Here is a 15,023-nt window from a genome sequence, read left to right as displayed (position 1 = left end):
TGCGACAAAGTGGAAATCCTGTGCCTCGGAATTCAGTGGACATTCAGAGACTGTTCCCAAATAAGTGTATCAGACAATACTTCATGGAGGAGGGTGGGGGGGTGGGGGTGAATGGGTGACGGGCACTGAGGGGGGCACTTGACAGGATGAGCACTGGGTGTTATTCTGTATGTTGGTAAATTGAACACCAATAAAAAGTAAATTTATTATAAAAAAAAAGACTTCATGGAAGAGACAGCATTTGAAGTTGGATTTAAATGATGAACAGTATTTAAACACGTAAAATACCATAAATATAGAAATTAGAAATTAGAATTAGAACCTGTATCTGATTTCAAAGCTACCCTACCCCATCCCATAGTGTGTACCTTACATGAAAAAGAAGGAAAAAGACTGGGGCCAAATCATGGAAGGCCTAGAGTATCCACTGAAGAGTTTTCAGCAGATTAAAAAAAGCTAAGCAGAATAATGATACCCCAGTGACATCAGAGCGGTGCCTTTGTTTAAATGTATGATTACATTAAACTTACTGAAATTATTTTCTAGTGGCACCAAATTTTCTAACACAGAGACCTTAAATCATCTGTTGTATTCCCCCTGCCTTTCTAAATCAACCCTAAATCAGCTTAATATAATGGCATATGCTAATGTTATCACGAAAATATAAATATTTAATCTATAGCTGACACACGTAACTATGCTGGCCACAAACTGTGAGGCCTTTTGCTTTATCTTATACTTAACTAGTTGGTGTCATTCTAAATCATCTGCCAGTGGCTGTTGAAGAACAAAGGTTTGAAGAGACATATCATGTTTCTTAAAAGTAACTTACAAAATGAAAGCCAAGTTTGGTTGTGACTATCTGCTGCTTAAGTCTACTATTTGGCCAGAGATGAATTACCTGATTTTGAAAACTGCTAATAAAAAAAATCCTTTAATTTTCCTTTATAAATAGTCCCAGTAGATTAGAAGATTAGAAGATTAGAAGATTAATAATCTTTACAGTCAGATCATTCTTTGAGGGCCATATTAAACTACTCATTACAAGACAAATCAAATGCCTCTATATAAAGTATATATAATGCCAATCTATTGGAAAGCCAACCAGTGAAGTTATGATCCATCAATTAACAAAATAATAAGGATTTGGGTCAAGAGACCAATACAAACAGTTCTGACAGCCTAAAATCACAAGCCAAACTGAGTAAAAACTGGCAAAGCGGGGGGAAGAAATCAAACCATGGAATAAAAGGATGTGACAAAGAAACCAAAGAGGGATGAGAAGAAAGCCAAAGCCAGCCATGTGTTCTAGGCTTCTGGCTGGAGTCACTCATCTATCCACAAATCTAGAGCAGTCCTGCTAAATCCAGAGGTAGGAAGTTAAGTGATAAAAACTCCCATTGTTTCCATGAGGAAGCATGATACTGCCAAGAATCACAAAATCAAACCCATTACAGCCAAAAGACTCCTTAACAGAAAAATAAGAAACATGGATCCAGAAATAAGAAGAGACTTTCTAGACTACAAGAAAAACAGATGGCAGAGGCAGTGTTATAGCACATCAGCTAATAAGTCACTCCTGACCTAGGAAATTTTTTAAAATGTAATGCTTACAAAAGTAAGTACTGCCCCCCGTCCCTTTCACTGATGAAAACACTGGGCCTTAAAGAAGTTAAATTTTGCTCATGGTCTTCACAAAATTTCCCAAACTCACTTCATCTGACACTTAGGGAAATGCTCATGCACATGACATGTTAAATGAGTTCAATGAATAGAGGCAGTAAGAAAAGGTCCCATATAGCAGGTTAAGTTATAGCCAAGGATCTTGAAGGATACTTAAGAGTTCTGCTGGGAACAGGAGAAAGAATTCAAGCAAAAGGCACTGGGAAGAAATAAATATCCAGGACAGAGATCTGAAGGACTCTGAGGAACCATGTAGAGTAGAAGAAATATGTGGAAGGGACTAACAATACGCATGATAGTGATAAAGAACCTTGAATGTCCAGTATAGTCTGACCAGATTCTGTTCAAGTCACAACAGTCTCCAAACCGACTCCCTTTCTATTGATGCTGCCAAGATCCAAAATGAGGTAGGTAAATAAACGTATATAGGTTTCATTCCCCACACGCAAGCATATTATTCTTGGGAATATGGTGAAGCTATGTTCCCGAGCTAGAAATTTCAAATCTACAGACAGAATTCATTTCACATGGTAAATCAAAAGAAAAATGACTTATGTCAGAGACTGTGGAAACTAAACTAAGGCCTCTTTTCCCTTTTTCTTTTTTTTTAAAGATTTTATTTATTTATTCATGAGAGAAAGAGAGAGGCAAAGACACAGGCAGAGAGAGAAGCAGGCTCCATGCAGGGACTCGATCCCAGATCTCCAGGATCATGCCCTGGGCTGAAGGCAGCGCCAAACCGCTGAGCCACCCAGGCTGCCCATGGCCTCTTTTCCATAAAATTAATGCGAAAAATGCTTTAATGACCCTATCACACACCAGGAAATTGATGTTACCTCTAATCCCACAACTTTTCACAGAAGACAACATTCCTATTTTATGGATGAAGAAACTGAGGCTCAGAAAAAGAAATACTTGCCCAAAGTCACACAGCCTGCAATGGCAGTACTGATATTTAAACCCAAACCCAGGACGTGGTTTGTCCATGTGTGTGCATGTGCGTATCCCCAAAGGAATTTCCATGAAACAGCTTTACTCAGAAGCTACAGCGTCTTAGTTAAAGGAGGAAATAAAGCCATTGAACATGGCTGAACCTCTACCATATCACATCTCTTAGGACATGCAGAAATCAGCATAACTGCTCTTCACTACATGAAGAGCTTTCTTGCCCAAATATGCCTGCCACTAAGGATCTGGAGGCTATGTCAGCCAAACACAAAGCCACTGTAAACCTACCAATCTTCCTTGGAGCTATCACCAGGACTGAACAAAGTTAAATGCCTGTTTCCACTGTCTCTGTCCTATAATAGTTACATAATTTATCCAAATTTAGCAAATAAGGATGAAAATATAGTTTTATTTTAATGAGGGGAGGGGAAAGATTTGTCTTGCAAAATCTCATAACTGAGAAAAAAATATTTGCTAATTATAAATCTGACAAAGAACTTGTATCCAGGATATATAAAGAACTCTTACAATTCAATAAAAGGACAAATGAACCAAATAAAAAGTGGGCCAGGCAAAAGACTTACACAGATATCTCAACAAAGAAGACATATGAATGGCTAATAAGCAAATGAAAAGATAACTTTACATCTTTCAGTATTAGGAAACAGAAATTAAAACCCCAATGAGCTACCAATACATACTCTATATAATCAAAAAAGGTGGATAAAATCAAGCCACTTTGGAAAATAGTGTGATCATTTCTTAAAGTCAAGCATGAGCTTACTATATAAAACCCAGCAACTCCACTCCTAGAAATCTACCCAAGAGAAAATAAAATATATGTCTATATGAACATATGCAAATGTTCATAAGAGCATTACTCATAATCACCAATCTGAAAACAACCCGATTATCTGTCAACTAGCAAATGGATTAATGAAATGGAGTACATCCATATGAAAGAATACTATTCAGCAACAAAGAGTAATGACATAGTGATACATACAACATAGATGAACCTCAAAAACACTATGCTAAATGACAGAACGCACACACAAAAGCCTGCATACATATCATATGATCCCATTTACATGAAATGTCCAGAATAGATAGAGTGAGGAAACAGATCAGCAGTTGCCTGGGAGTGGGGTGAGAATGGGAACTGCAAAAAAATTCAAGAAAATTTTGGGGGTGGCACAGGGTGTTATGGAAATGTTCAAAACCCAAACTGTGGTGATGGTAGCATGTCTATAAATTTTATATGATCACTGAATAAGTATACTTACACTGAATGACTTTTATGGTATAGAAATTGTATCTCAATAGTGTTTAAGTGATTACTAAATATATTTATTTATTTTCTATATATATGTATAAATATATTTAATAACTCCAGGGGAAATGAAAAAGTATATGAGAAAGTGAATATAATCATATTTTATGATTCAGCTACATCTAGTCATAATAATATAATTATTAAATGATCATAAATCAGTAATAAACACTGGGTTTTTTTTAAATGGCTTTATTAGAAGGAAGGAGACAGTGTCTAGAAAACTGTTAATATCTCATTTCCAACAGTAGGAAGCCAAAACATGGTGTCTAAAATTGTAAATCAAGAAATAGCAGAATAAGCATGTTATTTAGGCACATGGCAGACAGCAGCAGATGAAATGAAACGGTCTTTTGCAGAAGGAAAAAGCTTATGAACTATTTGTAGAAGGAAATGGTCTAAAATGCAAGAGTAAGTCTGAAGCTAATTACATGGTTTGAGCAAAATGCTAGAATACCAGATGCCACAGCATTTACCAACCCTTCATCCACTAGAGGGTGTAAAGCAACATCACAGAGGACCTACCCACTGATGGGTGACCTGATGTCAGATATTGGGGAGAAGCAACCATTTTATAATATACCTTGCATGAAAGCTGAGAGTAGGGTTCTGTACAACCTAGCAAAAAGAAAAAAAGCAATTTTGTATGTAATTTAAAAGCAAAGCAGAAGTATTTTTAGTTAAAAGGGGGCCAAGTAAGAAAATTATTATAGACTATGAGAAACAGGACAGGTATGAAACACTTTACTTCTAGTCTTTTTAATCCAGTTTCCAGCTTGGGGAGTGTGGTAAAATTTCTCATTCAGCAAATAGGTCCTGGTTGGAACTGATATTAAACACAGCAAATAATAAAGTTGTTGCCTAGACAGTTCTAAGGCTGCTGTTTTTGCCCCCCCCCCATAAAATTCAATTCTTCATAGTAGCCAGAATGTCATTTTTTTAAATGTAAAATAAATCATGTCACTTCCCTTTCTAAAACCTTTCAAAGTCTTTGACATTAAACAAAATAATTTTCATTTATTCCTTTAACAAATATTTATTGATCTCCTCCTACATGTCAGGCTCTGCACTAAGCAAACCACAGCTTGCAGAGCATATTTTAGTGGGAGAGATACACAATAAAGTATGTGCACTAGATAATTACAGTTGATGATGAGAGATATGAAGAAAGTGCAACTCAATGGTCAGGTTACATATTTGGGTATCTTTAGACTGGTATAGTTAGGAAACGCTTCTCGGAGGAGTCCATTTTGTACCTGTGACCTGAATGAGAATAAGGTGAGCATCTGGGTGAAGAGCAGTCCATATCTGAAGGCAGAAGGAACAGTGACTCCACAGTGAAGCTAGGGTCAAGCCTGTTCAAGAATGCCCAAGTGACAAGCACCAACTCTAAGTAAGAGAGCTGCAGGAGACAGAACTACAGAGGGAGGTAGTAGGCTCGTGTACAAATCCTCCCTATATCCAGACAGTGGGATATGATTCAACCAATGAAAGGAATGCAGTATCAACATTTGCTACAACATGGATGAACCTTGAAAAGTTATGCTCAGTGAAAGAAATCAGTCTCAAAAGACCACATATTATGTGATCCCACTTACATGAAATGCCCAGAATTGGCAAATCCACAGAGGCAGAAAGTAGATGAATGGATGCAGAGGGATGTGGAGTAGGGAAGCCGCTGCTAGAGTCTATGGAGTTCTTGAAGGTTGCATGCTTAAGGACAACAATTATTAGAATTTTGACAGACCCCAAACTATTAGTGGGTCCAGAAAATCAATTTTGCTCAATCAACTTGTTGAATGGAAAATATACAGTTATTACAACACAGTAAGGGTATGTACTGTACTCTCTGGAAGACTAATTCTAAGTTATATTCGTGTGTGTGTGTGTGTGTGTGTGTGTGTGTGTCCTGGGTCATGATGTAAAAGGTATTGCTTACTAGGGTTTGTTACCTTTTTTTAAGCTTAAAAGCACTGAGCTAGAACTTGAAGACTCTTACCAGGTCCTCCATTCTAACTCTCCCCAAGGGAGGAAAAGTAGCTATTATTTCTTTGGCATCAAACCAAATGAGTATGACAGAAAATGCATTTGCTATTGTCCATGGCCCCCAATCAAAATAACTAAAAGCCCTGAAAGTTCATTTATAAAAACTCTGACTAAAATAAAGCCCATTCCAGGAAGAAAAGGAAGAACTAGTTAGAAAAAAATTTTTTTCAATACTTAACAAAGAAAATACTCTTGAAAAATAAATCCCTTAGGTCATTTTTATTTTTGTTTTTTTTTTTATTTTTTTAAGTAAGCTCCATGCCCAGCATGGAGCCCAAAGCAGAGCTTGAACTTACAACCCTGAGATTAAGACCTGGGATGAGATCAAGAGTTGGACACTTAACCAACTGAGCCACTCAGGCACCCCCTCTTAGGTCATTTTTAATCTATCCTCTAAATTAAAAAGTATGGCTGCCACTCCCAATTAAAATCTCTAACAGTCAAAGCCACATCTGCCAACTTGCACATCACCTCTGACATTCTTTGTTTCCATGTTTCATCTGAACAATTCGATACAGTGGCAGAACTTTAGGAAAGGAAAAAAATTTTAAGGAGACACTGACCAACATTTTAAAAATAAGATAAAGATCCTAACACCATGATGTTAATTTTTTTATATTTAAAATACAAAAAGATAAACTGTGAACCGTAAGCTATTTTAACAAACAAGAGAGAAAAAAATTTTGACAGACATAAGTTACTCAAGGGACCTCCAGATCATATGAAGCCTTTTTGTGCTGCTACATCCCCAAGGATTCCATAATATCTTGTCACACTAGCAAGAGAACATCCCCATTCAAGGAAGAGAGAACAATGACAAAAGACCACAAAACAGAAATTACAAGACAGGCTGAAAATCCAGGGTTCAAGCCTATTTCTGCCACCTCCCCTCTATGTGACACTGGGACAGTCATTTAAAAATCTCTGCATTGGTTTTCTTTTTATTTCTTTTTTAAGATTTATTTATTTATTTCAGAGAGAGAGAGATAGAGGATATACAAGCAGGGGGAGGGGCAGAGAGAGAGAATCCTCAAGCAGACTCTCCACTGAGTGGGGGAGCCCAATGTAGGGCTCAATCCCAGGACCCTGAGATCACGATTTCAGCCAAAACCAAGAGTCAGACTCTCAACCCACTAAGCCACTCAGGCACCCCTCTCCATTGGTTTCTTTGTTTTGAAGAACAAAATTCTAATAATTGTTGTCCTTAATAAAGCCCCACCTACCTAGCAGAGCTATTGTGAAGATCAAATTTCAGCAAACACAAAAGCACACTCTAAAGTACTTTACAAATATTAGTTTTTTAAGCATACTATTATTCTCAGTTCCGTACCTGACTCAGTACCCGAACCCAACCAAGAGTCTGTAGTATCTCTCATCTCAAATGTAAATGGCCATGTTTCATTCCCACGCAGATTAAATGTTAGACAATGAACTATGCCATAATCCAACATCAGTTAAGGGGACATTCACTACAGTTCTGTAATTATGGCTAAAATGACCATATATCCCACCCTCTCGGTTTGCCTGGGGCTGTTTCAATAGGAGCATTGCTTTGCACTCTCAAAAGTGCCCCAACTAGAATGATGAATTCTATGGCCGCCCTAATAGAGCAGACATAAAGTTATGGCACCGAGAGGTGGCAAGGGGCTGGGCCTTGGAACTCCCACTGAACTCTCCAGAAGCCCCCTGAAAGCCATCCAAATAAACAAACAATGTTAGCAAAAACAGTAAGCTTGCTATGCAGAACTAAGCCCCCTTCTAATCAGGCTGCTAATCTTAAGCACCCCCCATCTAAAAACGCTAAAGCTAATGCACACAAATATTCTCTCATTTAAAAATATTACAAACCCACAAAATATTCCAGCCTTAATCAACACTCAAATAAGCACTTGTGCTATACATAAACAACAGAGAAACAATCAGCTGGGAATCTAAATCACTATATTGCATGGTCAATCCAACCTCCTGCATGGCCTTAGGTGAGACACTCAGTTTCCCAGCTGGTTTTCACTTCTGTAAGTCTGGACAATGTTCGTTTCCTCCACTTCCACAGAGCCCATTAGCAAGCAGGGGAAGTGCTCGAAGAGTTTTATGAATGCAAAGGATTGTCATCTCATAAAGCTTGCTAACTGACTAAGAAAGAAGGCTAGGGTTACTGCACATAAAAAAGCAAAACCTCGGGGATCCCTGGGTGGCTCAGCAGTTTTGCGCCTGCCTTTGGCCCAGGGCGCGATCCTGGAGTCCCGGGATCGAGTCCCACGTCAGGCTCCCGGCATGGAGCCTGCTTCTCCCTCTCCCTGTGTCTCTGCCTCTCTCTCTCTATGTCTATCGTAAATAAATAAATAAAAATAAATCTTTAAAATAAAATAAAATTAAAATAAAAAGCAAAACCTCTACAAGGTGGCAAGTATTTTATTTCCTCTTCTTTGCTGCACAGGTTTCGAATTCAAATGTGGCGAGAACTTACAGAACAGGATGAAAAAGGTCACTAAACAGTGAGATGCTGGTTTGCTTGGTGCTAAGGAATTCAGGGGGGATAATCCCTAACCAGGGACCATGGTTGAGCTTCATGAGGCCTATGAAGCCCCCAAATGATAAATGAAGTAGGGGAGTGAGTAGGCACACACATACATGACCACACTTTTCATTGTGTGAGGGAACAATCCCCAGGACAGAGGAAAGGGCCCTCAACAAAGGAAAGACAAATCTCAGTTCTTATGCAGCTACTAACTGATATGGTTACCTTGGATAAGTCACTTTATCTGTGTGCGCCTCAGTTTCCTCCTCTGTCCAAAGGAAGTGTTTGCTTTTTCTACTTCAAAAGATAACTGTGAGGAGGAGGTGGGAAAGCACTGATAACAGTGCTTTAGGAGGATTAGGATTGTAACTTTGTCTCTTTTAAAATCACCCAGAGATGCTGATAAAAATCCTGTCTGGGGAAGGTTCCTATCTGTTTAGAAAGGAACAGCAAAAGAATAAGGAGGACAAAATCACAATAAAAATCCACCTTTACCTTATCCCCCTGCTCCTGGATTTGCTGAACCAAACTGTCTGGGGAGATGTAAAGATCACAAGTTCAATTTCTGCCCACCTCAGGCTGCTCGGTGACCAGTGTTGCACACTGATAAATGCCTCCCAAACCTCAGCGCACAAAGTGAGAGTTCACAAGGTTAGGCGCATTAATTAGCAGTACTCATTTGGATTCTGTATTCATCAAATACAACAAGCAGCTATTCAATATTTGCCTGTTTGCACTGCTCTAAGATCTCTGATTTAAAGATCCAGTCGGAGAACAAAATAAAGCCCAAGAAAATAAACTAATGTAAGCCTGTCACCATCAGAATGTGCCTCAGAGTAAATTAGCAGCTTTAAACGATGGCAAGAGGGTCTGCATAGACCTACAGCAGAGAGAGTATAAGTAATGAAGGTGCAGGTTACAGAAGTGGGTCCCTACCACAAGAGAAAGGAAAGATAAAGCAGTTCCAAGCAACGAGAGGACTTTTGTGCTTTAACAAATTCCTCTTAATTCCTTTTGCTTAGTTTCTTATTGATCTTCAATCCCTCCAGGAAGAACTCAGCATTATACAGTACCTTCCAGTTCCTTTTAAACTCAGTACGTCTGTTCCCATACTTTAATTAGTTTTACCTTCCTATATCTAAAATAAGCCTATATCCCAAATAAGCAACATTTTATAAATAAGTAAACATATGCATTGGTATGCAAAACTAGATAGAGACTGACCATGATCTTTTATGTTTTAAGGATCCTTTAGGTTTTATCTTTATGTTAAAGAACAGGATGAAACAGAAAATGTCACTCTTTTTAAAGTAGCCCATAAGACTGCAGTTCTCCACTCTGGCTATAAAACAGCATCACCTATAGAGATTTCTAAATATGTGAATGATTAAACCCAATCTTAGACTTATTCAATCAGAACCTCTAGAGGCTGAATCTCCAGGCAATAGTACTTTTCCTGATATATGGCCACGATATAGAATTACTATCAAAGGGCATAAATTTTACAGCTTCAAAAGCTCTAGAGCAGACCCAAACCAGAAAGAAAAAAAATATATCCTCTATATTATTCTCTTTAGATTTGAAGTAAATGACCATATCTTTTAACAAAAGCTTCCATAAGAACAAACTTCAATTCCGACAGTGATGATCCCCCTGGGAGATGAACACCAAGATCAACAACACTCTCCCTCGTCCTTTATCTCCATACCCCACCTGGGGCCGATGTGATGCCAAACCAGCACCAAAAGTACAAGAACTGAGCATATATTCAAATAGATAACCACTAATTATGGGACTATCCTAGTTGTTAAGATCAGCTGCAGGGGTTCTGATGAGATTCAAGTAATTTCTGGAAAGAACTATGTCAACCCCTCTATTTAGCACTCCAATGATACATGCCCTTTGGACGAGCCTAATAATGGGGGCTTTTTTGGACAATTCTATGGGGAAGTTGGATAGGTATTCAAAGATATTGCTATGAGCTATCCTTTCAAATCTCCTGAAAAATATCAATACTCCCAAACAGCAAGGAGGCAAATTTCAGAGGGTAGGTATCTTAAGCCACATCATTCCTCTGAGGCAGCTTTACCTCTTCTTCTAACCTAACTCGGCTTCAGCCTCATCTGCTCAAGGTTTCTAATAGCAAAAGGAAAGGGAAGGCATTTTATACACTCACCTAAAGCATCCAGATGATGTCTCATAGGAAGCAGTACTGCTCTACCCACAGTAGGGCCTGGGCTTTTTTCCAATCATCCTCCCTATCTAACAAAGAAAGGCAACAGAAACTTCCCTCTCTCAACCAAGCCTTCACTGATTAAAACCATAAGGCTGAATTCCCCCAGGAAGAATGGAATTTTCTTGTTGCAGATTATTGCAAGGACTCAAAAAAATCTGTGCAGGCAGGGGCTAAGTGGCAGAGAATTAAGAGACAAGCCCAGCACTTAGAATTATGAGACATCAAGAAAACCAGGTTAAAAAATTATTATACAGCCTGGAGAAGAAAAAACAAAAGCAATTATGGTTGTGCTTGAATGATTTTTTTTCCCCCTGTAATATCCACAATTTCAATAATGTGATTACAATTCTTTTAGGATTAAAAAAATATTTTTATTTGTATCTCTAAATGTAAATTCATTGATGAAACTAATCATATCACTCTCCAAAATTATTTCAGGAAACACTCTCCACCACTGCATCCTTAGAATGAACACACACACATACACACACACCATCTGAGTTATAAACAGGAACACCAACCTGGCTGTCCCGTGCTGGGAATCCATGATAACCTGGGGTCAGAGGCTCGTTCTAGGAAAAAGAAAAGAAAATTAAAATATAAGACAAAAGAAAACATTAAGAATCACCAAAATCATCCAAACTGATCAAATACAAATTCCTACAACAGTTCCTAAGGTGTTCCATTGCTATCTTCCACTCTAACTACATACCTCTCCAAGTTCAGCCTCTACAATGGCAAAAACTAAACCAAACAGATAGTATTTGCTTCAAAACACAACTCATAAACACTATTTTCCTCCCAGTAGAGCTAAATTTGTTTCCTTCCCAATATATCTCAAACATGGAGCCACTGTGATTTGGGGCAAATCAACTCCTAACTTCACACTGTGGGATGTTAGCCTCTCTGGCCCTTAACCAGTAAAAGGTAGTAGGAATCACGAACATTAGGACAACCAAAAACATTCACACGCTCCCAGAAGTCTCCTGGCTGAACGGTACTGAGAACTAAACACGCTCCCCCTACTGAGAACCACCCCATGGCCTGGAAGTTTTAGGCACTCCCTATCATTATGTGTTCCTTCAGTTCTTTGAACCCTACATGAAATCCCGTCTCTGCACAGGACTTCCTCTACCACCCTATATCACCCAATGGACCCAAGTGACTCCTAACATGTATATATTTATTTAAATGTATTTAAGCTACTTGTACAATGTCCTTTTCATATTATTTACAACTCAATAAATCTTATTTTTGTAAAAGTATATCATATTGAGTATCTCATCTTCACATTAGCCACTAAATCAAGATCCTTGAGGACAAGAATGATAGTCAATACAAGCTGTGCAAACCCTAATTTAGTATAAGGTCATATGACATGAGCATTGGGTCATTCATGGCTTGACCCATTCAATCATTCAGTCAACATAAAATTGAATATCTATTTTTTTTTTTTAAGGGGAGAAGGGAAGAAGGGCAGAGAAAGAGACAGCATCTTAAGCAGGCTCCACATTCAGCACAGAGCCCAACTCGGGGCTCAATTTTACAACCCTGAGATCACGATCTGAGCCAAAATCAAGAGTTGGATGCTTAACTGACTGACTCACTCAGGCTCCCTGAACACCTAATATTTTAAAAGTACTGTTAGATAACTAATAGTTATGAGTAAGAAAGGTGAATAACACAGGGCCCTTGCCTTCAAGTGAACTTTTAAGTGGGAGGAGATACATGTGCACACACAAGTGCTTTTGTAATTTTTTCAATGTGCTCAACACAATTACCTGGAAAATACTCATCCTCTTCTTCCATCCATTTATGTTTTCATTCCCACTGGCAGAATAACAAGGTTAAGAATTTGCATTGATGGGATTTTCATATATGGCAAGACAGCACTTTCCAACTAATGGTACATCTGCTTTGACAAGATATCCTTATCTTTGATAATCAAAAATCCACACTGAATTCAAAAACATGAAAACCAGGGACAACATAAGCTCAATTCAGAGACCCCATGTCTGTTCATCACAGTCACCCAGCAATCTAGCACACTGTCTAACACACAGTGGGCACAAAACAATGGATAAATAAATAAATGGAGTTCAATAAGCTGAAGTTATTTTGGCATTCATCATTGATTCGATCACAGGCAATCCAAGTTCTCTCTTTTTGATTCCTAAATCTCTCTTTTGGATATTTATAAGTTAAGTCTCCTCAGAGAAAGCACACCAAAGATAATAGACTAAAAAAATTAGAGGAGCCAAACAATCCTGAGAAAGAAAAGCAAGGATTCATGTTTTCTGATTTCAAAGTTTCCTGCAAAGCTAAGTAATCAAGATAGTATGATACTAGCCTAAGGATAGACATATAGGCTAATGTGCTACAACTAAGAGTCCAAAAATAAACCCTTACAATTATGATAAATTGATTTTGGAAAGGGGGCCAAGAAAAATCAATGGGGGAAAAAACAGTCTTCTCAACAAATGGTGCTGGGACACCTGGATATCCAAATGTAAAAGAATGACGTTGGAATGCGGTCTTACACTGTATAGAAAATTAATTCAAAAGAGATCACAGACCTAAAACCATAAAACTCTTAGAAGAAAACACAGAAGCAAATCTTTATGACTTTTGGTTAAACAGTAATCTCCTCAGTAGAAGACCAAAAAACAAGTGACAAAGGAAACAACAGTTAAATCAGGCTTCAACAAAATTAAAAACTTCTGGGACTCAAAAGGTGTCGACACCATCAATTCTGGGAATCTAATGTCTGGCAAAGTGATTATAGTTAATAATACTATATTATATATTTGAAAGGTACAAAGAAAGCAGATCTAAAATGTTCTCACCATAAAAAATAAATGGTAATTATGTGACACATGTTAGCCAACACTGTGACTGTGTTGGTAATCACTTCCCAATGTAAGTGCACCAAATCAAAATCTTGTACATCTTGGGGCACCTCGGTGGCTCAGTGGTTGAGCATCTGCCTTTGGCTGAGGTGGTGATCCCGGGGTCCTGGGATCAAGTCCTGCATCGGGCTCCCCACAAGGAGCCTGCTTCTCCTCCTGCCTATGTCTCTGCCTCTCTCTGTGTATTACTGGTGAATAAAATAAAATCTTAAAAAAAAAAATCTTGTACATCTTGAACTTAGACAATGTTAGAGGTCAGTTATACCTCAATGAAGTGAGAGGGGACTCCCATCAGTAAATGAACAGACAACTCAGAGAATGGAAGAAAATACTGCAAGTCAGATAAAGGACCTGTATTCAAAACATATATAAAGAACTCTTAAAAAGACCATCTGAATTTTAAAATGGGGAAAGGCTCTGCACAAAAAGTTCTCCAGAGAAGACATACAAATGGCCAATAAATGAAATGCTACTCAGCCTCATGAGTCATTAGGGATATGAAAATCAAAACTGCAGTGAGAAAATACTTCACACTCATTATGAAAAAAAGAAACTTCAGTGAAGATGTGGAGAAAGTGGAATCTCATACACAGCTGGTAGAAACATAAAGTGTTATGTAAAGGCACTTTTGGAAAGTCTGGCAGTCCTTCAGAATGTTACAACAGAGTTACCATGTGATCCAGCAATTCCACACTAGGTGTAAGGAAGAAAACTAAAAACACAGATCCACACAAAACCTCATACAGAAATGTGCATAACAGCTTTACTTAATAATTGCCAAGAAGTAGAAACAGTCCAAATGTTCACCAGTTGATGAGTGGATAAATAAAGTATGATATAACCATAATTGAATGTTATTGGGTAATAATACAAAGGAACAAAGTATTGATACAACCTAATACTGAAAACACCATACTAAGTGGAAAAAAAGCCCACAAATTGTATGACTCCATTTATATGAAATATCCAGAATTAACAAACGCACAGAGAAAGAATAGAGATTAGCAGCTCTAGGGGATAAAAGGGCAAAATGGGGAATGAGTGGTAACAGGTGCTGGGTTTGGCTTTGGTGATGACAACGTTCTGGAATTAGTGATGACAGATACACAGCTTTATAATTATACTAAAAACTACCAAAACACTAAAAAGTACTACTATCACTTTAAAAGGGTAAGATTTATAGTCGGTGAATTCTATGTCAATCAACCTGTTATTTAACAATAGTAAGGATAATAATGGGCCATACATACATAGTTAGCTACACTCATACTAATTTTTACAGGAGAGACATACAGCTTAGACTGTAATAAAAAGAACAGGGCTCCTTCTGAAATCCACAAGTAAGTGTCC

General features: G+C 38.0%; 1 protein-coding gene across 13 annotated transcripts in view; it reads right to left on the bottom strand.

Annotated features, from left to right (window-relative positions):
• RBFOX2 (RNA binding fox-1 homolog 2) overlaps positions 1-15,023 on the bottom strand; it is a 277,497-nt gene that overhangs the window by 177,632 nt on the left and 84,842 nt on the right. For all 13 annotated transcript variants that reach the window (XR_005987793.1, XR_005987794.1, XM_041755049.1 and 10 more), the window contains exon 2: positions 11,286-11,336. Coding sequence is in view for 11 of the 13 variants with exons in the window: in XM_041755049.1 (XP_041610983.1) it covers positions 11,286-11,336 (51 nt within the window). In the remaining 2 variants the exon portion in view is untranslated. The remainder of the gene's footprint in view (positions 1-11,285; positions 11,337-15,023) is intronic.

The sequence above is a fragment of the Vulpes lagopus genome, chromosome 5 (genome assembly GCF_018345385.1).
Source record: "Vulpes lagopus strain Blue_001 chromosome 5, ASM1834538v1, whole genome shotgun sequence".
Classification (NCBI taxonomy): Eukaryota; Metazoa; Chordata; class Mammalia; order Carnivora; family Canidae; genus Vulpes; species Vulpes lagopus.
The sequence above is the reverse complement of the archived record's forward strand: the minus strand, read 5'-3'. Positions and strand labels throughout refer to the sequence as shown.